This window comes from Elephas maximus, chromosome 16 (genome assembly GCF_024166365.1).
Source record: "Elephas maximus indicus isolate mEleMax1 chromosome 16, mEleMax1 primary haplotype, whole genome shotgun sequence".
Classification (NCBI taxonomy): Eukaryota; Metazoa; Chordata; class Mammalia; order Proboscidea; family Elephantidae; genus Elephas; species Elephas maximus.
In genome coordinates this window covers 19244675-19272555 of record NC_064834.1, presented here as the reverse complement: position 1 = coordinate 19272555, position 27881 = coordinate 19244675, and the positions used below count along the sequence as shown (strand labels likewise).

Here is a 27881-nt window from a genome sequence, read left to right as displayed (position 1 = left end):
AAAAAATTCTTAGAATCAAATGGGAATGAAAACACAGTATACCAAAACCTCTGGGACACAGCAAAAGCAGTACTACAAGGAAAATTTATAGCAATAAATGCATACATCAGAAAAGAACAAAGGTCCAAAATCAATAACTTATCTTGACAACTTGAACAAATAGAACAGAAACAGCCAAAGAATACCACAGTTACCAGAAGAAAAGAAATAATAAAGATCAGAGCAGAAATAAATGAAACAGAAAAACAATAAAAGAATCAACAAGACTAGAAGTTGGTTCTTGGAGAGGATCAATAAAATGACAAACCATTGGCCAAACTGACAAAAGGAAAAAAATAAGAAGATGCAAATAACCAGAATAAGAAATGAAATGAGTGACATTACAATAGAACCAACTGAGATAAAGAGGGTCATAACAGAATATTATGGAAACTTATACTCCAACAAATTGGAAAACCTAGAAGAAATGGACAGATTTCTAGAAACACACTACTTCCCGAAACTAACACAAAGGTAAAAACAAAACAAAACAAAACAAAAACACAAAGGTAGAAAATTAAAAAAAAAAAAAAAAAAAAAAACAAACCCAAAAAACTCCCAACAATAAATAAGTCCTGGCCCAGATGGCTTCACTGGGGAATTCTATCAAACATTCAGAGAAGAGCTGACACCAATTCTACTCCAACTCTTTGAAAACAGAAAAGGAAGGAATGAAGCTAACATCACCCTTCTATGAAGCTAACATCACCCTGATATCAAAGCCAGGTAAAGGCAAAAAAAGAAAATTAGAGACCAGTATCCCTCATGAATATAAACATAAAAATTCTTAGCCAACAGAATTCAAAATCATTTAAAAAATAATAATTATAATGATCAAGTAGGATTCATACCAGGGATGCAAGGATGGTCCAATATTAGAAAATTAATCAGTGTAATTCACCACATAAATAAAACAACAGAAGGAGAATCACATGATCATCTCAATCGATGTATAAAAGGCATTTAATAAAATCCGACAGCCTCTCCTGATTAAAAACTTTCAGCAAAATAGGAATACAAGGGAAATTCTTCAACATAATTAAGGTCATGTATGCAAAACCAACAGCCAACATTATTTTCAACAGAGAAAGATTGAGAGCATTCCCCTGAGAATGGGAATGAGACATGGATGCCCTTTATCACCACTTTTATTCAATATGGTATTGCGAGTCCTAGCTAGAGCAATGAGGCAAGAAAGGGAAATAAAGTGTATCCAAATTGGAAAGGAAGAAGTAAAACTATCCTTATTTGCAGCTGACATGATCCTATACATAGAAAATCCAGAGATTCCACAAGAACATTAATGGAAGGGTTCAGCAAAGTGGTGGGGTACAGGATCAACATGAAAAAAATCACGTGTGTTCCTCTACACTAACAAGGAGAACTCCAGAAAGGAAATCAAGAAAACAATACCATTTACAATAGCCCCCCAAAGGGTAAAATGCCTCGGAATAGACCTAACCGGGACATAAAAGACTTATACAAGGAAAACTATAAGACACTACTGCAGGAAACAAAAAGAGACCTACATAAATGCAAGAACGTTCCATACTTATGGATTGGCCGACTTATTTCCCAAAGCGATCTATAGATATAATGCAATCCTGATCCAATCCCAGCAACATTTTTTACTGAAATGGAAAAACTAATCTCCAACTTAGATATTACTTGAATCTCTGCTAGTGATGTACTCCTCACCCCTGGCAAGAGTCCTCTGTTTACCACATTTATTCCAGTTTTTAGTCCCACATGATTGCTGTTTCTCAGACGGATTTGTCTGAATCAGTTTTGCAAGTAAAATATCAAAAGGCCTTGTAGCAGTTGCTTCATTATTAATGTCCAAATGTATAACATCTGTCGAGGCTTCTTCATGCCGGGAGCCTTGTGTTCTTAAAACTCCTGTTAGTTTCTGCTACTGTCATCTCATTTGTTAGCAGGCATCAAAAAGGTTTAAGAACAGGACACAAAAGCCTACTTGGCAGCATCCCAGAAAGTTAAAGCATAGAGGTATTTTAGGGTCAGGTTGTAACTTTGTAATTCTTAAAAGGGAGGTGAGAAACATTGATTGGTAACAAAGTCCACAGTGTTCACAGAGAGGAAATCATGTCATTTTCTGTTTATCATTAAAAAAACTTATACTCATCGGTGTTGGTCTTTACAACCTTACTCTTATTGTATGATTTTAAAATTCAGTGTTGTTCTTTTTTATTGTGTGACGTCAGTCTTTTGGGAACTATGGCTTCAGAATCTTGTCCTGTTTCTGATTTATTCTTGCCTTCTTTACTGGATCTATATTCCATGATGTTAAGATTTTTATGAGGATCCAAAGATGTTGGTACTTTGGTGATTCCGTGATGGAGTTCTCCGCTTCCATGTAGGCACCTGGATCCAATTCCCAGCCAATGCACCTCACGTGCAGCCATCACCTGCCTGTCAGTGGTGGCTTGCATGTTGGTATGATGCTGGACAAGTTTTTGCAGAGCTTTCTGCAGGAAGAAAGGCCTGGCGATCTACTTCCAAAAAATCAGCCAATGAAAACCCTATGGATTACAACAATTAAACTGCAACCAATCATGGAGACTGGGCAGCATTTGTTCCCTTGTGCATGGGATCCCAATGGGTTGAGGGCCGGCTCAATGGATGCTAACAACGAGAGTATTATAGCCCTAGATCTGAATTTGCCTGCTTATAGCTGGCAAAGGAATACTTAAGAGGAATGGGGGAATTTCCTCTTCTGTATGATTATAATCACTTATAATTTTAAAATAATGTGTCCATATGTGATATGAAATATATGAAACAGTAGGCAGGGCATATTCTGCCATTTTATCTCACATAATGTAAGTCCAAGTAGATGATGACCTTTTAGACATTTTTAAGTACCTTTATCTTTCATTGTGAATTTATTTGTTGTGGACAAATTGCCTCTGCCCACTCTCTCAGATGGACCTATATAAGTAGTTGTCTTACATTCTTTTGGACCTTTTTTGTTGCATACAAACATATATAAAAAATGGTATTATACTATAATGTTTTGCCACATGTTTTTTATTTTATTTTTTAAGGTTTTGAAGTATACATGCAAGAGTCTACATAAAGCATATTTGTACAGTTAAGAATTATTGCAAAATGAACAATCTGAAACACCAGTTGGGTTTAGAAATGGAATATTGCCTCAACTGTAGAATCTGCTGTGTTCTACAATATAGTGTGTGACTCCTTCCCATCATGTCTCCTCCCAACCCCCAAGAATAAATTTCTCTCCTAATTTTAGGATCATCTATAAAGTTTTACTATTTCTGTATGCGCAATTGATAATAGCTCTTAGGTGATGATTTCTGTAAGATAAATTCTTTGAAGAGAGATTCTTGGTTAAGAGCAGGTAGTTCAAAAAATGTTTTTCCCCTAAAATTGTTATCTTTTTTCCTGATTATTAAAAATAATCATATTTATTATAAAACTGGAGCCCTGGTTGCACAGTGTTTAAGAGCTTGGCTGTTAACCAAAAGGCTGGGAGTTTGAATCCACTAGCTGTTCTTGGAAACCTTATGGGGCAGTTCTACTCTCTCCTATAGGCTCGCTATGAGTTAGAATGGACTTAGTAGCAATGGGTACATATTATAAAATTATTTAAGATCATTAAACAAATTAATTAAGCACTATACAATGTTTGATGCAGAAAGTGAAAGCCCCCTCCCTCCCAATAACATACATTTTGTGTATGTTCTATGACTATGATAGCATTTATTGTTATTATTTTATAAAAATTGGATCATGGTATATTCTTTGGTATTTGATGCTTTGAATTTTAGTTTATTTTATACTCCCTTCTAGGCCAGTGTAAGTAGATATCCACTGAGATTTTGATAAATTGGAAATGATGGATTTAGGAATATTATTTAAAGATTTAAAGGGAATCACCAGTAAAACTAAAACAGAGTAGTGTATACCTTTTAATTTAATAGGGGAAAAGGGGATAAAAGAAAAAAAAAATAGCCCATATAGCAAAAAACCTACCAGCACCAAACTTATTACAATAATGTCCATGAAATAGCCACCAACTATAAGAACCAATAGAAGAAACCCTGGTGGCATAGTGATTAAGTGCTACGGCTGCTAACCAAGAGGTCAGCAGTTCAAATCCACCAGGCGCTCCTTGGAAACTCTATGGGGCAGTTCTACTCTGCCCTATAGGGTCACTATGAGTCGGAATCGACTCGAGGGCAGTGGTTTTTTTTTTTTTTAATAAAAGCCAATTAGCTGCTAAAATATGAAGACAATTTTTATGGTTGTGTAAGCTCTGCAAGTAAGTGCTTATCTTGGTTTCTCTTCCTGATTTGCCAAGCCTGAGTCATGCACTAGAATAGGAGTTACAACCTGCCACCTAGATAGAAAAAGTCCAGAGCACTGGTTAAGGGGGAGGGTGTTGTATACAGACCGAGTGCTGGTGGATAAGGAAGGAGACTAGTGTTGCTTAGATCTTGGAGACTTGTTTACAGGAGGCAATAAAAGACTAAACAACAAGTAGATCTAAAATAATTTTTCTTAACAAATTTTGCCATTTGAAGTGCCTGGATATAGAAGAGACACCCTCTGAAAACAAGTATTGGAAAAAATGATATATAGAAACAAGAGGCGGCCTCTGTATTCCTTTGTTCTAAAATAATACTTGGGAATTTGAATAGAAACAGAGATGAAAACTCCCCCAGATTAAACCACCATGGATGATCTGTGTTTCATTTAAATTCATTTGTGTGTTCATTCATTTATTCCCTAAAACAAACATCCAGCTTCATAAATTAGAAATTTGAAACATTAAACAAGTTGAGAGAATAATGCAATAAACACCAGTATAGTCATTATCTCAGTTCAGTAATAGTCTTTTTTTTTAGGAACTTTTGGTATGTTGTGGGTATCATCCTTAGTGCTGAATCTCCTAAAGAAGAGCATTCTACACAATTATACCATTATTTCAATTTCCTACTATCATCTAATATCCAGTTCATATTCAGATTTCCTCAGTTGTTCCCTAAATAAGACAGACATTTTTGAGCCTGGGGGGACAACCACCCAGATCTGTCCTTGGGGTACTATAGGTCAGGATGGGAAGATAGCATTGCAAATCCTTGATATGATAAAGATCTCTGTAGAGACTATAAGAAAGGAGTGTTAAGGTTTATCTGGGTGAGACTGGAGGATGGTTGAGGAAAACCTGATTCTACAGGTCACCTGTTCTCCAGTAAGAACTGGAGGTGAACAGGTGTTTGCTAGGCAAATTGGATGGGGACGGGTTGTATGACCAAAGGGCATTCTAAGTTGAAGTTGTGACATAAGACACCAAAAAACCAAAAACCTGTTGCTGTCAAATCAATTTCATCACATAGTGACCCTAGAGGTCAGAGTAGAACTGCCCTACAGAGTTCCCAAGGAGCGCCTGGTGGATTTGAACTGCCAGCCTTTTGGTTAGCAGCCGTAGCACTTAACCACTATGCCACCAGGGTTTCCAACATAAGACCAGGTGGAAGCATTGGGCAGGGCTGGGGGTGGGATGGTATGGGGAAAGTGGTTGCAGAGACATTATGTAAAAATTGGCCTTGGCAGGGAATTGGAGGACTTGCTTGCTGGACTGAAAAATATAAACTCTGCTTTGGGGGTTAGTGGTTCCCAGGTTCCCTTGCCAAATTGTTCTTTTAATCTTTGTAGGGTTTTTACGCCTAAACCTAAAGTAACCTTACAGTGCCTGGTTTAGGCTCTCCGGTTTTCTAAAGCTTCCCTTGAAGATGCTGATGTTTAGTCAAGTGTGGGAGCACAGCCTAAAGCAATGAGATGTGCATTTTAGAATGAACCTCTTAAAACTGCATTGTCTAATACTTGAAATTTGAGTAGTGCACCTAAGGAACTGGCTTTATCATTTTATTTTAATCAACTTAAAATTTAAAATAAACCAAAGCAGTGTATTTTCCTATTAAATCCAATTTTATTGATCGGTACCACTTTGTTTTATTTTAGCAGTTAAAAATTTAGCATCCAAATTGAGATGTGTTATAGATGGAGAAATATATACTAATTTCAAAGGTTTTGTATGGAAAAACATGTAAAATATCTCTTTGATACTTTTTTTTTTATTGATTACACGTTGAAATGAGGTTTTGGATATGTTGGTTTCAATTGGTTTCAAACGTGTTATTAAAATTAATTTCACCTGTTTCTTTTTGAAATAGGGTTACTAAAAAATTTAAAATTATATCTGTGGGCTACTGTATTTCTACTGGACAGTGCTTTCTTAGAACAGTGTGAAGGTTTGGGAGTGGTATATACTAATGGAGAGACTAATCCATTAAGGGTAAGAGATGAAGGAAGGTAAGAGTCTAACAACCACTAGAGTGTAATCTCCATAAGAGCTGGCACTTTGTCCTGTTAACCACGATATCCTCAGGGTCTTGGGCATGTTATGGGTGCTGTATAAATATTTCCTGAATGAATGTCCTGAGGGAGAAGAAGCACTAGGAATGGGGAACGTAAGATGGGCGAAAGGGATGTAAGTAGGTAAATGTTACTTACTTGGTGGCTGACTTTGGGTCTTAAAAGTTGGAGGATTCTGAGAAGACTCATGAGTAATCAGGTGAGTATGGATTGAAGCAGGTTTGGGGAGGGATAACCCATTTACTTTTATACTTTTGCTGGGTGAAGATGTGCAGTTGCTGGTTGACTGAGTTTGGAGTTCAGCATAAAGATCTTGTTTTGATGTGGGAGTCATCAGCAAATAGGTGTAGACTGATGCAAAGTATGTGGATAAATGGAGAGAATGGAGAGAAGAGGACAAAGGGGAATACCATCATTTACATCATGTAAAAGTGGGCAGAGGAGTCAGCAAGGGAGGGTGAAATAATAGGTAGAAAATTGCAGGGATTATTGTAGGGAAAAAAAAAAAAACCCGTGCTGTTGAGTTGATTCCTACTCATAGTGACCCTATAGGACAGAGTAGAACTACCCTATAGGGTTTCTAAGGAGTGGCTGGTGGATTTGAACTGCTGACCTTTGGTTAGCAACCAAAACAGAAATGAAGTAAGATAAAGATGGAATCTAGAAGTCCACTGAAAAAAAATTCTGTAATTTATCACTCAATATATGGTAGTTTTATTATAGTGGCCATTTTTTATCATTACAGTCTCTTCCTTAGCCTTTTCATAGTAAAATTATATATGGATTTGCGGATGTGGCTCAGGGTAGGGAACCACTTCCTTTCCATAGAATTCCATTGGATTTTGCAGTTAGGAAGGACTACATTGGTGAATCTTGAGCAGTTTAAATAGAACATTGGGTGAGGCAGAAGCCTAATTATACTGGGCTGAAAAGAACATGAAAGATAGTGACTGCAGATAAGTATTTGGAAAAGTTTAGTTGTAAACGGTACAGTGAGGTAGGGTTGGGAGCTAAATACTCTTGGAAGTTTTTGCTCTCTTAAGATAAAAAAGACTGAAGCTTGTTATAGCCTGTGGGGAAGGAGCCAGAAGGGATCTTGAAACTTTGGCTCCAGAATGCTGTCTGATTTTCTGTTAGGAATGTGTAAATACCTCTGCATATCATCATCTGCCCTAGTGCTGACTGTGAGTAAATACTCAGTATTCTTGGAGCTTATGTTCTTAGCAAATCTAGGAAGAGATAGACTGTTTTTTTGTTGTTCAAGAGGAAAAACCAGAGGAGCTGGCTAGAGGCCCAAGACCATATGAGCAAGAAGAAAATAATGAAAAGTCAAAACCTTTATTGGTGCCTTGTAGGATCACAATTAACTAGTTAATCTGATGGCCTTCTGCGTGGATTTAGGTGATACAATGTCCCTGAATATTATCTTTGATCCTGGGGAGGATTCCAAACAGGATTGAACTCACAAGACAAATCTCTTGAAATCCTGAGCTGCATTTAAGTCCTATTTAAAAAAATTTGCTTCCAGCCTTCTACCAGTGAGCCTGACAGGAAGAGTGCTTTGCTTCTAAACTGCATTGTAAAACTAGGGTGATTGAATCTTGTCTGATTGAATTAGGTGATTTACAATTTGTCTTTTTTCTTTTCTTTGAAGGTTTTAAAAATATTAATATGGCAATTCATATTTGGGGCATTATTTTGTACTGATAAAGTTTTCACTGAATCTTAGCCTCCCAATTATATGGAATCAGAAAATTTGAGGAAAAAGTTAGACAAAAAGGTAAAGACATATCAGAATCATCCAGAAAGGAGGAGGGTGATAGTCCAAGGAGCATTTGGATGGAGGACAGAAAACAGACAGTGACTGACCTCTGGCCACATCTTCAAGTACTAAGTTCTGTCCTAAATTCACCCACATTCCTTCATCACTTGACGTGAATCTAGTATATTTATGTTGGTTGCAGATATAGTTTTTTTTTATCCTCAACTTCCCAAGCAATCTGTTAAAAAGAAACTACATTAATTAATTAGACTATTTTAAGTCTTCCAACTTTTTTTTTTAAAAGAAAAGTCCAGTGGAAATAAAGCACATTAAATCCTCTGGGTTTGCACAATAAGAATTACATCAGGAGAGTACTTCTTTCAATAGCCATGTTCTTCTGCTACAGCTCAAGATTAATATACTTTCACAAACAGATAAATAAAGGTAGGCCAGTGGGTTCAGAAAGAATGGTAATTCTTAATCCAAGGAATTACCAAAGGAATCATGTTCTTAGTTTAGTAAACACCCAGTAACTACTGACATTCATTGTAAATGTTAATCCTGATTGCTTGTTCCACCTTTACCTGCAGTGCCTAGGGGTTAAACACATGGACTTTTTGTCAGAGGGACTGAGGTTTGAGTCCTTGCTCTGAGGTAATTGATTTTTTTTAAATAATATTTTATTGGGTTTTGAGTGAAAGTTTACACAATAAATTAAGGAGATTATTGATCTCAATCTCTCTAAACCTTATCAGAAATTTCCTTATCAGAAGAATGCAGGTATTAACACCACTTATTTAAGTGCCCATAAAAATGCCGGGCAAGTAGTAATTGCTCAATACATAAATAAAAACCATTCCCTTCCAGTTGTGACTCATAGTAACCCTGTAGAACAGAGTAGAACTGCCCCGGAAGGCTTCCAAGGCTGTAAATCTTTATGGAAGCTGCCAATATCTTTCTCCCACAGAGTAGCTGGTGGGTTCGAACTGCCGACCTTTAGGTTAATAGCTGAGTGCTTTAGCTACTATGCCACCAGGGCTCCTTTTACATAAATAATAGCTATTAGTTACTATTCTTTTCTTAACTATGGATTTGAGACTGGAATTATCAAGGCTTTTTAGCAAACGAATAAATGCCTGACATGCGTTCATCTCTTAGTCAATTCAGTTTAACACACGTTAAGATGTAAAGGGGAGCATGGCTTCGTCGATCCTTACAATAAACCTGTTCAGTAAGTTCTCTTACTAGCCTTGCTTTGCCTCAGGAAAACTGGAGCTCAAAGACGCTCCTTAGAGCAAGAACGTGCTCTCGGCTGTGTGGTTGGTAATCCGTGGAGCTGGGGGAGTAATCAAAGTCTATCTTATTGCAGCAAACTCCATGTTCTTAAAAAAAAAAAAAGTGAAGGTATATAAAGAATATAACAAACGATATACTCAACACCAGAGCTGGTTAAGACCTTAAGCATGGGTGGGATTTTTGTGAAAAGGATGAAGAATGAAAAGGCAGTGGATTTCAACTGAGAATCTTCGAGGGCTCCTGAGTTTAAGGCTTGGGGTGGCAAACCTAAAGTTGTGGGGCCCGAGAATGCACCTGCAGTGGAGACCTAGGGTTTACGGAGTTTTCAGGAGAAATGAAAGCCCCTCAGGGGTCTGTAAAGGAGCAAGGTTACTCTGATATTTAAGGAACTTGAGGATTGAAAGCTCAGTTACAACACTGGGATAGAAGATACTTGAATAAGTAGAGAAGTTGGTAGGATGATGGTTTAGGTGGAGTTAGGGTCTTTGAAAGGTTTTTTATTTTTTGGACGGGAAATAAATTGTACTTACTCATAGCCACAGAGGAAGAGGTCTATGGCAGGATACCTGGGACTTGAGAGGTTTAGCTCCTTAGGTTAGTAGTGGTTTCTACTAGTTGGGAACCAGTCTTCAATCTGTGCATTCTTTGAGTAAATACATGTCTCTCCTAATAAAGACTTCCTTTCCTCACTTCAAGGAGCCCTAGTGGCACAGTGGCTGAAGTGCTTGGCTGCTACTTGAAAGATTGGCAGTTTGAACCCACCGGACAGCCAGCTTGCTCCATGGGAGAAAGATGTGGCAGTTGGCTTCCATAAAGATTTACAGCCTTGGAAACCCTACGGGGCAGTTCTACTCTCCCCTATAGGGTCCTTATGAGTCGGATTTTTTTTTTTTTTTTGGTTTCTCCTCACATCACCCCACCTCCAAGTTAAAAGGATTTGTTTTAAATTCTAAGACCCTGTGGCCAAAAATGGGTGGAGTTTTTGTTGGGGGTAGGAGTAAAAAAAAAAAAAGAGAATAGAAAAGAAGTCTCCATCTAGAGAAGACAATTGGGAAACTTCTGAGGTTTCCACCATGGCTCCTATCCAGACCAAGTGTGGAAGAGCCATAAAGGCCATATGGCTCCAAGGTAGGGCAAAACCTCAAAAAAACCAAACCCGTTGCCATCGAGAGTCGATTTCGGTTCATAGGACAGAGTAGAACTGCCCCATAGGGTTTCCAAGGAGCAGCTGGTGGATTTGAACTGCCAACCATTTGGTTAGCAGCCACAGCTCTTAACTACTACACCACCAGGGTTTTCCCAAGGTAGGGCAGATGAGGTTAAGTGCAGACTCAGGTACCTCAGACTCACCTCTCTGGGACGCATGGCCCTGCCTTTCTGTAGCCTTTGAATTCTTCACTTGGTGACCGTAGGTAGACTGAAGAAAAGGATATCAGAGGCAAACCTCACTGACTATTAAAACCTGTTGCCATCAAGTCGACTCCAACTCATAGTGACCATATAGTACAGAGTAGAACTGCCCCATAGGGTTTCAAAGAAGGCTTCCCCCCTCCGCCCCCTTTAAACATTTTTTTGAGAATTCTTCTTGGGTGGAACTTTGGTGGGTACCCATTCCATCTTTCCTTTTGGTTTAAATTTTTGGTTTTGTTAGCAAGTAGTTGGTAAGCACTATATGGTTGGCTGTGCAGCAGTCGGTAGCCTTTCTAGTTCTTATTAGGGTCAGAGTGAGGGTGAAATACAGTTTCGTGCATGATTACATGGTCTTAAAGTCAGCATTAGTGGAGGCTTCAATAATTCTCCCTGAGTTCCTTCTCGCAAACTGACTCAGTTTTCAGATTGGGAACATAGGTCCTGAGTGTACCACTTCTGCTTAGGTGGGCTGCTCTTTGTTGCCTTCTATATGTTAATTCACGGAGTTACTTGTTCCACAATCGCTTGGTTTATTTACCTCATGCATTCTCAGTGGAGGGTGAAAGTTGGTTCTGAGGGGGTGTGGAAAATCTTAGACATTACAGTGGTTTCACAGTGTATAAACAGATTGTTGTGGATTGAATTGTGTCCCCTCAAAATATGTGTATCAACTTGGCTAGGCCATGATTCCCAGTATCTTGTGATTGTCCACCATTTTCTCATCTAATGTGATTTTCCTGTGGGTTGTTAATCTTATCTCTGTGATGTTGAGATGGGATTAGGGGCAGTTATGTTAATGAGGGAGGACTCAATCTACTAGATTGTGTTTTAAACCAATCTCTTTTGAGATATAAAAGAAGCAGCAAGCAGAGAAATAGGGTCAGGGAGACCTCATATGACCAAGAAACAAGAGTCAGGAGAATACAGTACATCCTTTGGACCTGTGGTCCTTGTGCTGAGAGGCTCCTCGACTGGGGAAGATTGATGCAAGGACCTTCCCCCAGAGCAGAGAGAGAGAGAGCCTTCCCCTAGACTTCTAGCCTCTGAAACTGAGAGAATACATTCTTCTTTGTTAAAGCCACCTACCTGTGGTATTTCTGTTACAGCAGTACTAAATGACTAAGACACAGATATACAGTGTATCTGTGGTATTAAAATTTCATGAGAGAGGGCTATTAAGAAAAAAATGTCTAAAAAGCTTAGGGTGGGGGTGAAAATGAAAAAAAAAAAAAGAAGAGTTGAGAAACACTGATCTAATAAAAGCAACATTTTTAATGGACCATGTCTCTGATGAACATACTTATTATGATGATTATGGCTTTATTTTTCTGTGTGATCTGAACACCTCTTTCTTGGTATGGGAAATACAGATTGTATGGAAAGCTCTGGAGGGTTATATAAATCAGGTTCTGGTCAAATGGCATAGTCATGTCAGAATAAAATGCCACATTGCTCAACATCACTTGAGCTCCTTCAAGAGTGGATGGAGGAGTATCAAGATGATAGGTATCTGGAGAAACAACAAAATGGAGAGGCTTGAGAACTTTTGGACCCTGACCTGATCTAAGAGTTCAACATTCCTGTTAGTTTAGAGGGCAGAGAAGGGGCCCAAAGAAACTTGGGATGGGTATAGTGTAGAAAGTAAAGAACTGGGGTTCTGAGTTACTTCCTATCATTTAAACTATACCCTTGAGCCCTTTTGGGGTAGTAGAGAAGGGGAGCAGGAAGAGGATGTGGTGGGAGGTGGTAGGAGGAGAAGAGACACAAGTGAGAAGGTGGCTAGAGTGGTATCCTCACAGTGTAGATGAAACTTGGGTGGGGGAAAAACAGCCACCATTCTAACAACCTTAGAACAATATGCTTCCTTCAGAGAACTGGCTTCTCTAGAGATACATGTTTACAATATTTTTGGCTCAAGATGGGTGTTTGGGAATAAGCAGATTAAATGTCAAGAAAATTTTAATTTAATCAGTGGAATGGTGAGCCAGCTCCTTCCAGTTCACCAACTGTGTGCATCTCTTCTCAACTCTTGTTCAGTGTGGTCACATTGGTAGCTGAAAATTCACCGTGGTTGGAGAATTTACACCACAGAAATTGGTCAACATTACAAAACAGAGTTTCTTCCCCCATTTCCCAAGCTGGTTGTTAAACACTTACCAGCATAACAATTAGTACAACTTCAATAAGAAAAATGTTGACATTTATGTATATTGTTTTGGAAATGTTTCCAGCACATATTAGCAAATGCAAATATACTCTGTACCCTTCTCCTTATTCTCTTATCTGTTTGTAATTTGATACTAAACTATTCTTCATTTTCCTTAATATATCATAAAAATCTTTCCATAGAGAGCTTTCTCAATTTTGCTTTAATTTTACAGTAATAATGTTAAAAAGTCAAAGCAATAGATGATCAGATCCAAGTCCAGTAGTTCCCAAACCCCTTCTTTCTCTTTAAGTATTGCTGCCACCCTCTTTGTATTTATTACTTATATTAGTTTCTTTTGTATCCTTCCAGAGTTTTTTTAATGCAAATATGAATATATATTGTTCCCCTATACTTTTTATACAAAAATCATCCCACATGCAGATTCTTTCTACTTATTTTTTAATTCTTATTTTTAGTTGAAAAACTGGGAAGTTTTATTCCTTTTCTGACCAATGTAGTTGTCTGTCTAGGCCCAGTTCTTTTTTTTAAATAATATTGTGAAAATTTACTCAGCAAATTGGGTTCCTATTGAACAATTTCTACACAAATTGTATACTTTTTTACATAACGGTATATCCTGGATAGCTTTGTCTATCAGCAATGGAAATCTTTTTCGTTGTTTTTGATAGGTTCATAGCACTGTGTGGATGTACCACCATGGAATAAAAGTCTTCTACAGATGATCCTTTGGGTATTTTCACTTATTTGTTACAACAGACAAAGCTGTCAAAAGAGATGTCATTGCGTACCAGGTATAACTGTGGCTAAATTCACAAAAGTGGGATTGCTGTATTAAAGGGTAAATTGCATTTGTAATTTTTATAAATACTGTCAAATCACCCTCCATAAGGGTTGCAGCAGTTTGCATCCCACCAACATTGTATTAGAGTTTCTGTATCCCCTCAGCCTAACCAAGAGCCTGTGCACTCAAACTTTTTGATGTTTGCCATTCTGTTAGGTATAAAATGTTATCTTAGTGTCATTTTAATTTGCCTTTATCTTATATTTGAGCACCTTTTTGGACATTCAAGGGCCACTTAGATAGATGTCTTATTTGATTTTTATGTTCTGGGTCCTCTACTTTTTTTTCCTCTTTGTTTCTGTTTGCCTGGTTTCCCTTCTCCCCACTTAATATATATGATAAGCTCACCTTTTCAAAATGCTGAGCTATATGGAAAGGCAGTAGAGTTGATTAGTTGTGGTTTGAATTCCAGCTTAACTACTTACCTGTAGTTAAGTGACCCTGGACCTGTTTTCATCCTCAGTTGCCTTATCTTTTACATCTACCTCAAGATGTGATGATTAAATGTGTTACTGCAGGTGAGGAGCATATATAAACAGCTGATGTTCTTTGCATTATAGCCCTTACAGATTATTATAATGTAAATGTGTTACTGCTGCTCTCTTTCCTTGACAGTCCTCACTGTGCTGACAACTTTAGCCTTAATGTCTAATGCCCATCACAATTAGTGATGTTATTGCTTTTATAAGGAGGGGACCTGAAATTCAGGTTCAGTAGCATGTCCAAAACCAAAAATACCAAACCTGTTGCCGTTGAGTTGATTTTGATTCATAGCCACCCCATGGGGCAGAGTAGAACTGCCCCCACAGAGTTTCCAAGGAGCGCTTGGTGAATTTGAGCTGTTGACCTTTTGGTTAGTAGCTGTAGTTCTTAACCACTACACCACCCGGGTTTCCAATACCATGTCCTGGGTCATAAAATTCCTAAGGCTTAACCCTATTCCTTTCCCTGACCGTGTTCTCCAAGGTTAACCACTAACCTGGGTTTCCAATACCATGTCCTGGGTCATAAAATTCCTAAGGCTTAACCCTATTCCTTTCCCTGACCGTGTTCTCCAAGGTTAACCACTAATAGCAATTAGGTTTGTTTCTTTTCAAAATTTCTATTTAAAAACAAACGTGTGTATACATTATTTAGATGTATCATGCTTTTTTTTAGTGAGATGAGGTATATATTTTACAAATTGCAAACATTTCACTTGTCCATGCTGATTCATTCTTTTAGGGAAGTCATAGCTTTATTGAAATATAATTCACATAACCATATAATCCACCTAAAATGCCGATTCACTTTTTTAAGAAAAACAATTTTTGTTGTTGTTGATAATATACACAGCAGAACATACACCAGTTCAATGGTTTCTACATGTATAATTTAGTAACATTGATTACATTCTTTGAGTTGTGCAACCACTCTCACCCTCCTTTTCTGAATGTTCCTCCTCCATTGGTATAAACTCACTGCCCTCTTAAGTTTCCTATCTCTTGATTGGCTTTTGTTAAAGCCTGAACTTGGATCCCCTGCCCCCCACCCCAGCACCACTAAATCTGATTGCTCTGGTCACCCAGTTTCACTGTGAAACAAGAGTAAATTGAAGAGTAAATATTTTTTCAATGCATGTGAACATAAATTGTCGAACAAGAATAAATATTTTCTAATGCACGTGCATGCATATACACACACAGACACACTGTTAGTAACGTGTGTTTGCAAGAGTTCAGTGGTGATCTCTGAGGGTGGGGAACAGAGAAAAGCTAACTAGCCCCACTGACATCTAATCAATGGAGTTGTTCTTCTCTTTGAAGTCTGAATGTTGAGGGCATGGTTTCATGTACTTAACAGATGTATGGAATCCAAAGTTTTAAAAAGGCCTTGTGGGCTAATCAGAATAGGAAAGGTCTGGTGCTCTTCACTTAGCTAATGAGAACGTCTTAGGAAAATATTCTTTTGGTACATAAATCTTAGATGGACCTCCAGATCTTCTCCCTGGAGGAATGCATACATTGAAATCCCAGTTTACTTGCATACACATATCTGTTAAAACGAACGCTTCAAGTTAAAAAACAACACACCCTGTCCTTAATTCTATTTGCAGAGATAATTGCTAGTAACATTTTAGGTTTACCCTTCCAGATTTTTTTTTTTCCCCATAAGATAAATGTTAGTGTTTTAAATGAAACAGGGATGGTATATCACAGTGTTTGGCAATGTGTCGTTTGGGTTAACGATATACTATGGACATCTTTCCATGCACTGAAGTAATTGATCATATATGGAGTAATGGTTGCACAGTATTTCACACGTGTGATGAATATACTGTAGTTTATTTCATACCTTCCCTATTAAAAATGTACACTGCCTTATAATTTGTTTACATAAATCTCTGCTTTTTTATTTTTACCAATTAGATGGGTGGAAAAACTGCATTTTTCCACCCATCTAATTGGTAAAAATAAAAAAGTTCATTTTCTTCCAGTAAAATCGAGCAGCTTTTGACCCTTTGGAATTCCACTTAGGTGAAGTGTGAAGTGTTTACTTCTATCTTTTGCTCACTTTTCTATTTTTTGCCACTATTCTATCGAGTTATTTTAAACTCACCAAAAAGTCATTTTGACTTGATCTATCTTTTACATTAGGAAGAGTATCCCTTTAAATGTGTAATGAATATTTTCCCAATTTATCATTTGACTTTATTTATGTCAATATTTCTCCTAACTTTTTTGACTGCTACACACATCAAGAAACAAACACATTTTACATCATGTTCTGTACACAGACTCACACAAACCTGAATCAAAAGATTCATATAGAAATACTTTACTAAATGTAGTGTATTCATATTTTTTGTACACTATTCCCTTACCAAAAAAAAAAAAAAGAGCTCATCACAAAACACTAAATGGATGTTGGGACTCATGGATTGTGATCAGTAATTTGAAAAACATGTTATGGTATCTTTTGCTGCTAAAATTGTTAATTTTATATGTAGTCAAAAAAAATCTTATCTTTTTGTTTATGGCTTCTCACTTTTTCCTCTTGCTTAGGAAGATTTTCCCCATCTCCTAAATTTTCTTACTGTTATTGTCTTTTTTATATTTAAATTATTAATCTATCTGGACTTTAGTTGCATATTATAAGGTAGGGACCAGGCTTTCCCCTTGTGTCATTATTAAAATATTGATACTTTCTCCACTAAGAAATGCCAGCTTCTTAAATAGTAAATTATTAAATATTATTAGGTTTAGCCTATGCCTTGTTTATCTATACATCTTAAAAATTGTTATTGTAATTTATTATTTAAAATCTTTTTATACTATTGTTGTCCGTCCACAAAAAAAGGTTGGCCATTATTTCAGATTTTTTTTTAAGAAGTTGTTATTGAAATGTTATATGTATATATACACACACGCACAAAGTATACTCATAGTTATTCGTATATTTTAATGAATTTTGAGAAGCTGAGTATACCTGTGTAACCAGTAGTATGATCAAGAAATGAGATACTTGTCTTATTGTAAGTTTTAAAAAATTTTTGATTATATAATTGGTTAATGTTCACATATTTTATATTTTGAATATAACCATTGCCCCTCTTAACTCCAATTGCTTTTTGTTGTTTTGGCCAATACTCGTGGTTCTCCTATGGGGAGTTATGTATATCATCTTCATTCAATAGGAAGTTTTGGATATTTATATTTCTCTCCTTGAGTCATTGACTAGAACCTCCAGAGCCATGCTAAATCTTAGTAATATAGAGGTTATCCTTCTGTTTGCTCCTGATATCAATCCAAATACCTCTACTTTCTCAATTCCTGTGACATGTTGGATGAGATGTTCTCAGCTTTTAAAAAATAGAGATTAGGATAGGGAATGGAGAATGCCTGCTTAGTGGGCACAGGGTGAGGTAGTGGGCACAGGGTGATGAAAATGTTCTGGGATTAAATAGTGGTGATGGTTGCACAACATCATGAACATATGAAAAACCACTGAATTGTATACTTCATAGTTAAAATGAATGAATTTGATGGTATGTGAATTTTATCTCAATTTGAAAAACTGGGATAACACCATTACCTACTCACCAGAATGGCTATATCCAAAAGACTGAAAATATTAATTACTAATAAGAATATGAAACAGAACGCTTATAATTACTGGTTGCAGTGTATATTTATATAACTACTTTAGAAAATCCTTTGGCCTATCTCCTAAAGCTCCAGATACGTGCGTACATACACCCATGCGCGCACACACGCTGACCTAGCCGTCCCACTCCTAGGTTTATACCCTTGTTTGTTCACCAAGAGACACATACTACTAGAATGCTATAGCATTATACCTGTAAGAGGCAAAAACTGGAAATAAACCATATGTCCCTTTACAGCATAATAGATAAATAAATATTTGTTCAATGGAGTCCTGTACTGTAATCGAGAATCAATAAACTATAAATATACTTAAAAACATAGATGAACCTCACAAGTATATTTTGAGTGATAGAAGCCAGTTATGTAAACTTCAAAAATAACCAAAGGTAATTTGTGATGTTAGATGTCAAGATAGTGGTTACCTTTGAAAGTGGAGTGATTTCTGGACAGGGGAGTTTCCTTGGTTGGGGTCTGGGTGCACAAGTGTTCATTTTGTGAAAATTCAGCAGATACACTTGTGACTTGTACACTTTTTGCTTCAATAGAAATTGCATTAAAATAATCACTATTGCCTATTGAATGGTACCAATGTATTTGGAAAAACAAATGAATATACCAAAGTATTAATACACATGTGATTATAATAATTTACTTTTTTATGACTTCTCTTAACATATAAAAAGAATAAAGGTTCTTCTATCCATATCCATAGAGGCTTCACATTTAATTGCTATTGTGAAATTCCTATGGTTTTTACTCAGATATTTTAAATAGATGATACAAAAATAATTTCTGTATTTATTTTACAGGCAGGTTTTGACAACAAACCAGTAAATGGCCCCAAGTCAGAATCCATGGAATACAGTAGATGTGGTCATGGGGAAGAACAAAGATTGGAATTGAACCCACACCCCCTTGAAAATGTAACTAGAAATGAAGAAAGCATGACAGGTATCGAAATAGAGAAGTGGACACAAAACAAGAAATCACATTTAACCGATCATGTCAAAGGAGATTTCAGCGCAACTGTGCCAGAAGCTGAAAAATTGAAAAACTCTGAAGATGACAGGAAAAAAGTCCCACTTACTGACCTCCTTGAACCTCAGAAGTTTGCACAAACTGTAAGAAATGGCATTAAAAATGTACACTATTTACCAACCGAAAATTTTAATATTGAAGAATTTGGCAAGGCACTTGAAAACAATTCCTATAAATTCCTGAAAGACACTGCAAACCATAACAATGCCATGAGCTCCATCGCTACTAGTACGAGCTGTGATCATCTCAAGGAGGGGAGCAATGTTTTTGTCTTCCATAAGCCTGGCTTTAACTCCAAGTCTGTTCCAGATCCCACAAACTTCAATTTAAATAATCATACCGGTACGCACAATGAAAGCAATCAGCCAAAAACTCCTGAGAATGCACCCATTAAAGAACCAAAAGATGGGTCTCCAGTTCAACGAAGTCTGTTTTCCCTAGTGAAAGACAGAAGGTTAACACTCGAGCAAATGGTGGCCATAGAGGCCTTGACTCAACTCTCAGAAGCTCCGTCAGAGAATTCCTCACCATCAAAGTCAGAGAAGGATGAAGAAACAGATCAGAGAACAGCTGCTTTGTTTAATAGCTGTAAAGTTTTTCTCTGTTCGGTAAGAGAAGACCCAAACTCTCAAGGGGAGCCACAAAGCCTGCATCACTTTCCATCTTTGGAAAAGCAGAGTTCATGCAACATGGTGATATTCAATGGCCAACATACCGTTTGCAAGTCACACAACAGCACAGTTACTAACCAGGCACCCACTAAGTCACAGGAATATTCAAAAGTCACCAACTCAATATCTCTTTTTGTACCAAATTCAAATTCATCTAAAGCTGACGCCGGTAAAAATGTTGCTCAAGGTAAAATTACTCTTGACAGTTATTCGAAGAATGTGCATCAGCTCCCACCAAGAAGTAATCAGTCGGAATATTCTAACCAGTTACTGGACAGCAGTAAAAAGTTGGACTCAAAAGATGATCCATCCTGTCAGGACACAGCTCACAGTCAAATAGAGGAAGATGTTGCAACACAGTTAACGCAACTTGCATCAATAATTAAATTCAATTATATAAAAGCAGAGAACAGAAGAGGTGAAAGCACACCTGCAAGCCTTCCTGAACATAATGCGCAGGAGAAGAGCATCATACGACAGAAGCCACCCCCAAGTGTACAGAATAATCATGGCTCATCGCTAACAAAGCAAAAGAACACATCCCAGAAAAAGACAAAACCCACCCCACCAAGAGATCGGCGAAAAAAGAAGCCTGCCATCCTAAGTTGTGAAGAAATTGACCGGAAGAAGCAGGAACAGTTGGCAGAGGAGTATAGGAAATTGTATGAGATTTGGGTGGCATCCAAATTTCAAAGATACGGTCAGTTTGTCCCACGTTGTTTTCCTATCCTCTTAGGAAAAATTCCCCCCATAACCAAAGTACGGAAGCCACTGACTCAAAAGAGTTCAGCATTCCAACACAAAAAATTATTTCCTCCACTCGCGCAGATAAAATTTGAGAGATATTATCCTGAATTAGTACAGGAAAAAGTGGTAAAGGTTGAACCACTGGATTCTTTCTCTTTATCCCAGTTCAAAACAGAATCCAATGGGCAGGCGTTTACAGACAAAGCTTACAGTTCTCAGGTACAGCCAACAGGGAATGTCAACGAGAAAGCTCATCCCTTGTCCCGGCCCTCCTCTCCAACTAGCCAGTGCGTTAATCTCATGGCTGGTGACGACCAAACACGGATTCAGCAGGATGTTAACGAGCAACTCATGCATCAGAGACTGCCAACATTGCCTGGTATCTCTCATGAGAGACCCCTATCGGACCCAGCACAAATTCTCAGGAATGTAAATGTAGTATGTTCAGGTGGAATTACGGTGGTTTCAACCAAAAGTGAAGAGGATGTCTGTTTGTCTAGTGCCGGAGCATCAGAATTTTCTCCAGGAGACAGTGCACAGAAAAGTTTTAATGATTATGCCATGAACTTCTTTACTAACCCCACAAAAAACCTGGTGTCTACAACAAAAGATTCTGATCTGCCATCCTGTAGTTGTGTAGGTAAGTGTGTGTGTGTTTCTTCTTTACCTGCATCCACTTCCTCCAGTCATGACAGATTCAAGTTCTGGTTCATCTTTTGGGTATACTATTTTTGTCTCAGGAAACCCTGGTGGCGTAGTGGTTAAGTGCTACAGCTGCTAATTGTTGGTTATTTTTGTCTCATTCATATTCAATCTAAGATGGTCTGGATAATTCTACGCCCATTTTTCTGTGGGCTGTATATTGATTCTCCTCTGAAAAATGGAAAATGCAACTCATAAAAGGTAAACTTGATCTCAAGTTTTCCTTTTCAAAAATTGGAAAACGACCGATTTTTGTCAAGGCTAAATGTATCTCACGTTGTTTACTGTGCGTATCTCAAGAATGAATTCTTTTAGTACTTTGTTACAGTTTGTTTATTCTGCCTATGTTCTAAAGAATTTCAACCTGTAAGACTTCTAAATGTTTTTATTGTGAGATACAATATGCATACAGGAATATAAAACATGTACAAGTTAACGAATAACTATAAAAATATCTGTATACTTACCACCCACAGAAATAGAAGTAATTTCTTCTTCAGCTGCCTAGTGCTTTTATAAGGAGCCCTGGGGACACAGAGGTTAGGTGCTCGACTGCTAACCGGAAGATTGGTGGTTCGAACCCACCTACCGGTCCTGGGGAGAAAGATGGGGCAGTCTAGTTCCCTAAAGATTTACAGCCTTGGAAACCCTATGGGGCAGTTGTACTCTGTCCTATAGGGCCGCTATGATTCGGAATCGACTCACCGGCAATGAGTTTAGTTTTGGTTGGTTTGGTAGTGCTTTTATGCTCAGCAATACGAAAGTTGTACCCATATACGAAAAAATTCCGTAATCTTAGCTAGTTGAAAAATTTCTAGATCCTTTAAGATATTTTAACAAATTTATTCAATAAATGTTGGTTTCCTATTTCAAAATAATGACAGGTTTGTGCTAAGAGTTGAGTTATGGACTGATTTCTAACTAGTGTACTTACATATTCTGTGCCTTTGGAGCCATTGAAAGGGAACATTCAAAAACTATTAGGAGTTTTCTCAGTGTTTTAAAGCCCTGTGAAAATTTTGCTGAAGTAAAGATTCTCAGGCAGGCCTTATGAGAAATATGTTCATATTTGAAACATATCAAAACTTAATTTGACTCCTGTACTGATGTTAGCCACTACCTACGGTCAAATTTCATGTACATTCTCAAAGAAAAAGAGATTATTTAAAATTTTAGTATAGCTATAAAAAATAGGGAGATTAAATAGATTGGGTCATTAAAGTGTGTTAGGTTACTTAAAGCCCCTTTATTTCAGCCATTCTCAATCTGTGATAGGATGGACTTTGGGAAAGAACCTGTTTTGAACCCTGTCCAAGTAGGGTTAGTTATTAAAATCTTGTCTCCCATAAAACATAGCTCCAAATCACAGACTCAAAATTTGCCTTGAACAAAATGTAGTCATCTTATTAGGAGAAGGTGGTTTGATAGTATATTCCAGAATGGGTTGTTAAAAGATTGTTCAGAAGTATATCTGATTTTTTTAACTGAAGTATAAACGATACTGGAATATAGAGGTGACTTTTAGTTCTTGATTATTCAAAGCACATTGGATATTTTGATTCTTCATTTCTGCACTTGTCATTCAACACACAGTTGATAGCCTAGAATGTGCCAGGCACTGAGAATATGCCCTCCTAGGAGGATTTCGCTATCAGGAAAGGATGACAATGCTGTCCTAGTAGGGAGGCTTTGGAGAGACAGAGGTTCTTCTAATGGTGACAGCTCACTTTATAGAGCTCTTACTACGAGCCTGGTACTGTGCCATGCCCTTGACATGTTATATTTCACAACAACCCTACACAAGGCGGAGGGCTTACTATCCCTATTTTACAAATGAAAAAACTGAGGCACAGAGAAGTTGTGTTAAGTGGTTGAACTGAGATTCAGAGACACATTTTCAACTCTAGAACTTGTGCTTGTAACCTCTACCTTCTATTGCTTCAAAAATCTGTGGTGAAAACACACCCTCTTCTGAATATTACCATAAAGTTGGGGGGAAATAAACGCCATTAAAGTTTATGTACCCAAGCTGGTGAAGTTTTACCATGTGCGTAGTGGTCCCAATTGGATGACTGTCTAGTTTCAAGACCCCTTCCATATACTTCCTGGTCAGTGTAAGAGTTAAAACAGCTAAAGGCCATTAGCAATAACAGCCAGGTATTCAAAGTTATTGAGCACCTACAATAGAGCAAATGGAATAACTTTGTTATCATGTAAGAGATATCTGTTATATGTGTTCCTTTAATCACTAAATGCGAGATTATTGTGCTCATTGTATAGAAATCGAAACCAAAAGACAGAAAGAAAAACAGAGCAAGAAGTTGAAACCATCATATCTAAGAATAAATCATTTCCTCGGCATATTGTTTTAGCAGAAACCCTGGTGGCTTAGTGGTTAAGAGCTACAGCTGCTAACCAAAAGGCAGGCAGTTCAAATCCACCAGGCGCTCCTTGGAAGCTATAGGGTAGTTCTACTCTGTCCTATAGGGTCACTATGAGTCAGAATCGACTCGACAGCAATGGGTTTGGTTTTTGGTTTTATTGTTTTAGCAAGTGTTTTGGACTGAATAATCCTTTATTGTACGTGGCTGTCCTGTGTATCTTAGGATGTTGAAGCAGCATCCCTGGCCTCTACCAGTAGACACCAGTAGCACATCCCACCCCAGTTGTGATAACCAAAAATGTCTCCAGACATTCCTGAATGTCCCCCTATGGGAACAATTGTCCCTGGTTAAGGACCACTGCTGTAGATCACCAGTAAGTTAAAATCTATTCATTATTCTTGTTTCAGAAGACACAGATGCAATCCTACATTGTATTTGATGTACAATCATAATATTTAAATAATGACCTTTTGGTGTAGGTACACCATGATAGAAATGCTTTCATTCCCCAATGATTCTGGTTGGGCACAATTCGAAGAGGCCAAATAAAAAATATTGTTGTCTAATAAATATATCATTCATGTTCAGAAAAATTCAAACATTATAAAATATGATGTAAATGTTCTCGTACAGTCCCACTCTCTGAAGATAAAACACTTGTTACAATTTTTCTATATAAACATTATTACTGATTTCAATTTCTTTCCATTTTTATAAAAATAGGGCCATTTTAAACTTAATATTTTTGCAATTTGCTTTTTTAGCTTAATGAAATCTTAGACATTTTTAAATGTTTGTATTATTGTTTGAATAGCTTTATAGTATTCCTCTACATAAATGTCCCATAATTTATTTAACCTATCACTTGTATTGCCCGATATTAAGGGTGTTTCTTTCTTGATATTACAAATAACTGCAATAGATACATTCTTTTGTACATTTGCATTATAAGTGCATAATTGTGCCAGTGTATAGTAGCATCAATTCTAAGCTGTGGAATTGCTGTGTTCAGTTTTAATACTGTTCTGAGGCTAAGTTCTTTTTTGATTTATTGCTCTTGGATAACTTTTAACTTTGCACCTCAATTATTAAAGATTTTTTTTAAATGTAGGAGACAGGAGAATCAATATGACTCAGATCATAAAAAAAAATTTTTTTTCTCCTCTGGTTCTTGGAGGAAGAATTAGTTAGGAGCAGCAGAAGAAAAGGAACATTAACAAGTTAAATTCCAAGGCCTATTGTCCTTGACTAGTTATCAAAGCTAACTAAAACCTTATCAAGAGTGGTGGTTTTATATTGAAAAAGAAATCAGTAAAAAAAAAAAAAAAAGCTCCTCCACGCCCCTATGCAATTCTGTAAAGCTTTGGGTCTAATAATCTTATTCCTTCCACAGATCGAGTTATACAAAAAGACAAAGGTCCATATTATACACACCTTGGGGCAGGACCAAGTGTTGCTGCTGTCAGGGAAATCATGGAGAATAGGTGAGGACAAATGCTTCCCTGTTAAAACCATTCTTTATTGTGGACCTGAGTTGATGCAGATAAATTACCTCCGGGAACAAACTTGAGTTGAATGGAAACTCTTCAGGAGTATGAGTTGGATGTTTCCTAGGGCCCAGGAAAAGAATATAGTGCCTGGTGTCACTCCAGAGTCACTCATCCCTTGAGCCGTTGGACACTCCACAAGCCACTCACGAAGCAGAGCTAATGTCATTGTTAAATTCAGAAATACTTATTTGTATATTATTGCGTAATGGTAGAAATAGTTCAGATTACCACCATTGACAACTGCATTCATTCCCTATGCTTGTCTTGGAGCCAGGCCATTTTTAGAGAGTGATCTTTAGTGATATATAGAACTGAATAACAAGTAATCAAAATATCTGCCACACCAAAGTAAATTAAAATAAATAAATAAATATAAATAAATTTAGAAGGCTTTTAATCTTGAACTTCTGTAAATATAAATTTTATGGCACATTAAGATGCTAAAAGCTGCAGCCTCTCAGGATGGATCACAATTAATTTGTATTTTCCCTCTACTGTGTTTTGTACGCAGGTATGGTCAAAAAGGAAATGCAATCAGGATAGAAATAGTAGTGTATACGGGCAAAGAAGGAAAAAGCTCTCATGGGTGTCCAATTGCTAAGTGGGTAAGTATTTTTGAATTGATTCCACATGTAATGAAAACTAATTAAATTTTTTCCCATGAAAATGTGGACTATAAAAATCTACCCGTTCCCACAGTGAAATAACAAGCAAGTCTCAGGCTGAGCTATGATGGGTGGACACCTTTAGAATGTTTTAAACACATGTACCTTACGTCAAATGAACTAAAGGGTGTGGCCCTTCCAGTTGTTACCCAGCTGTCTTCTTCCTCTCCCCTAAGGTCACAGTTTTCACCAGTTTCTTGTGAACTTTCAGAAATAATTCAATGCATTTACTATTAGATAGCATATACAATTGGTATTAAACTATATACACTGCTTTATATCTTAGCTTTATCATCAATTACTGTATCTTGAAGGAAAGGAATGGACTCGATGGCAGTGGGTCTGGGTGTCTTGAAGGTCTTTTCAATTCTGTATGTATAACCAAAAAAACCCAAACCCGTGAGAGCTGAGTCATTCAGACTCATAGTGAGTCTACAGGACAGTGTAGAACTGCCCCCATAGGGTTTCTAAGGCTATAAATCTTTACCGAAGCAGTCTTCCACATCTTTCTCCCTTGGAGTAGCTGGTGAGTTCCCGCCGACCCTTCAGTTAGCAGCCGAGCACTCTGACCACTTTGCTACCTGGACTCCTTCCTCAGTATGTAAACCAAACCAAAACCAAACCCATTGCCATCAAGTCGATTCCAACTCATAGCGACCCTGTAAGACAGAGTAGAACTGCCCCAAAGAGTTTCCAAGCAGAGCCTGGCAGTTTCAAACCGCAGCCTTTTGTTTAGCAGCCGTAGCACTTAACCACTATGTCACCAGGTTTCCTCAGTATGTACAGGTCCACCTTAACGAGGATAGTATAATATTGAAAGGAAAACCAAATTTACAATATAATCCCAAGATTGTTCCTGTGACTGTTTTGTGTTTCTGAAAAACGCATAGTTGAAAAAAGTAAGAACTGGATTCAGCTTCTTTGGGAAGTTCTCAACTGAAAAAAAAAAAAAAAAAAATTCATAGCCAAATTTATGTTTTCATTAGGATATTCACATCCACAAGGATATTAACAAGTTTATTTGAAATTTTTGACCATGGTATCATTTGTAAATAACAATGGTGATTACACTAATGATAGAAACATTAAAAATAACAGCTACTTTTTATTATATACCAAGCACTACGTCAAGCTGCTGACATTCAGTCCTCCATGATTTTAGGAGAGGTGAAAGTGGTTATTTTTAAACCCATTTCAGAGAAATTTAAAGCATTAAATGCAAAGTGGAGATGAAGGTTGAACCTAGGAATTCCTAAAGGAAAAGGATTGCTGCAACCTTAGCTTGTCTACTAGACTGTGTCTTGGTTACTTTTCAACCTTTGGAAGGTGACAACAGTGACGACCTTTTGTTGTTTAGCAGCTGTAGCTCTTAACCACTGTGCCACCAGGGCTCCATACCAGGCCCAGTTCTTCTTAAATCTGGATTTCCTTAACTTGAAAGAGAAATTTTATTTTTGGGTTTTCTGTTACATGCAATAGAATCAAGTCCCTGCTGAAACACCTGCCTTCAATTTGCTACAGTCTGGGTGTAATTTGAGCAAAACCAATTTCACAATGAGGATGATAAGTAAAGGAACTCATGTTTATTGAGTACTTTCTGTTGCCAGGTCCTGTGCCAGATACTGTTGATACAAACATGAATTAAGATCTGCGAGTCATCCCATTTGCAGATGTGAGGAAATTGGCCCAGAGTCACATTCAGCATCACAGATTTTGAGTCTAGGTTTTTCTGACTTCTAGTTCATTGCTTAAGCAGCCCTGGTGGTGCAGTGATTAAGCGCTTGGCTGCTAATTGAAACATTTGCTGTTCGAACCTACCAACCTCTCTGTGGGGGAAAGCTGTGGCAGTCTGCTTCCTTACAGATTACAGCTTTGGAAAACCTATGGGGCAATTCTACTCTGTCCTACAGGATCACTATGAATCAGCACTTACTCAATGTCCATGGTTGTTTGTATGAATTCATTGCTTTGTCCTCTAACAATGTTAGCTCAGATTACCTTGCTAACATAAATCTGTTTTGTTCCCCTAGACATC

At 37.4% G+C, this 27881-nt stretch overlaps 2 protein-coding genes across 11 annotated transcripts in view; one reads left to right on the top strand and one right to left on the bottom strand.

Annotated features, from left to right (window-relative positions):
- Positions 1–27881, bottom strand: part of LOC126059477 (graves disease carrier protein) — a 281521-nt gene that overhangs the window by 189071 nt on the left and 64569 nt on the right. The window lies entirely within an intron of this gene.
- Positions 1–27881, top strand: part of TET1 (tet methylcytosine dioxygenase 1) — a 134535-nt gene that overhangs the window by 69531 nt on the left and 37123 nt on the right. For all 9 annotated transcript variants that reach the window (XM_049855141.1, XM_049855138.1, XM_049855140.1 and 6 more), the window contains 3 exons: positions 18899–21185; positions 25025–25115; positions 25693–25786. In XM_049855141.1, coding sequence (XP_049711098.1) covers positions 18899–21185; positions 25025–25115; positions 25693–25786 — 2472 coding nt within the window. The remainder of the gene's footprint in view (positions 1–18898; positions 21186–25024; positions 25116–25692; positions 25787–27881) is intronic.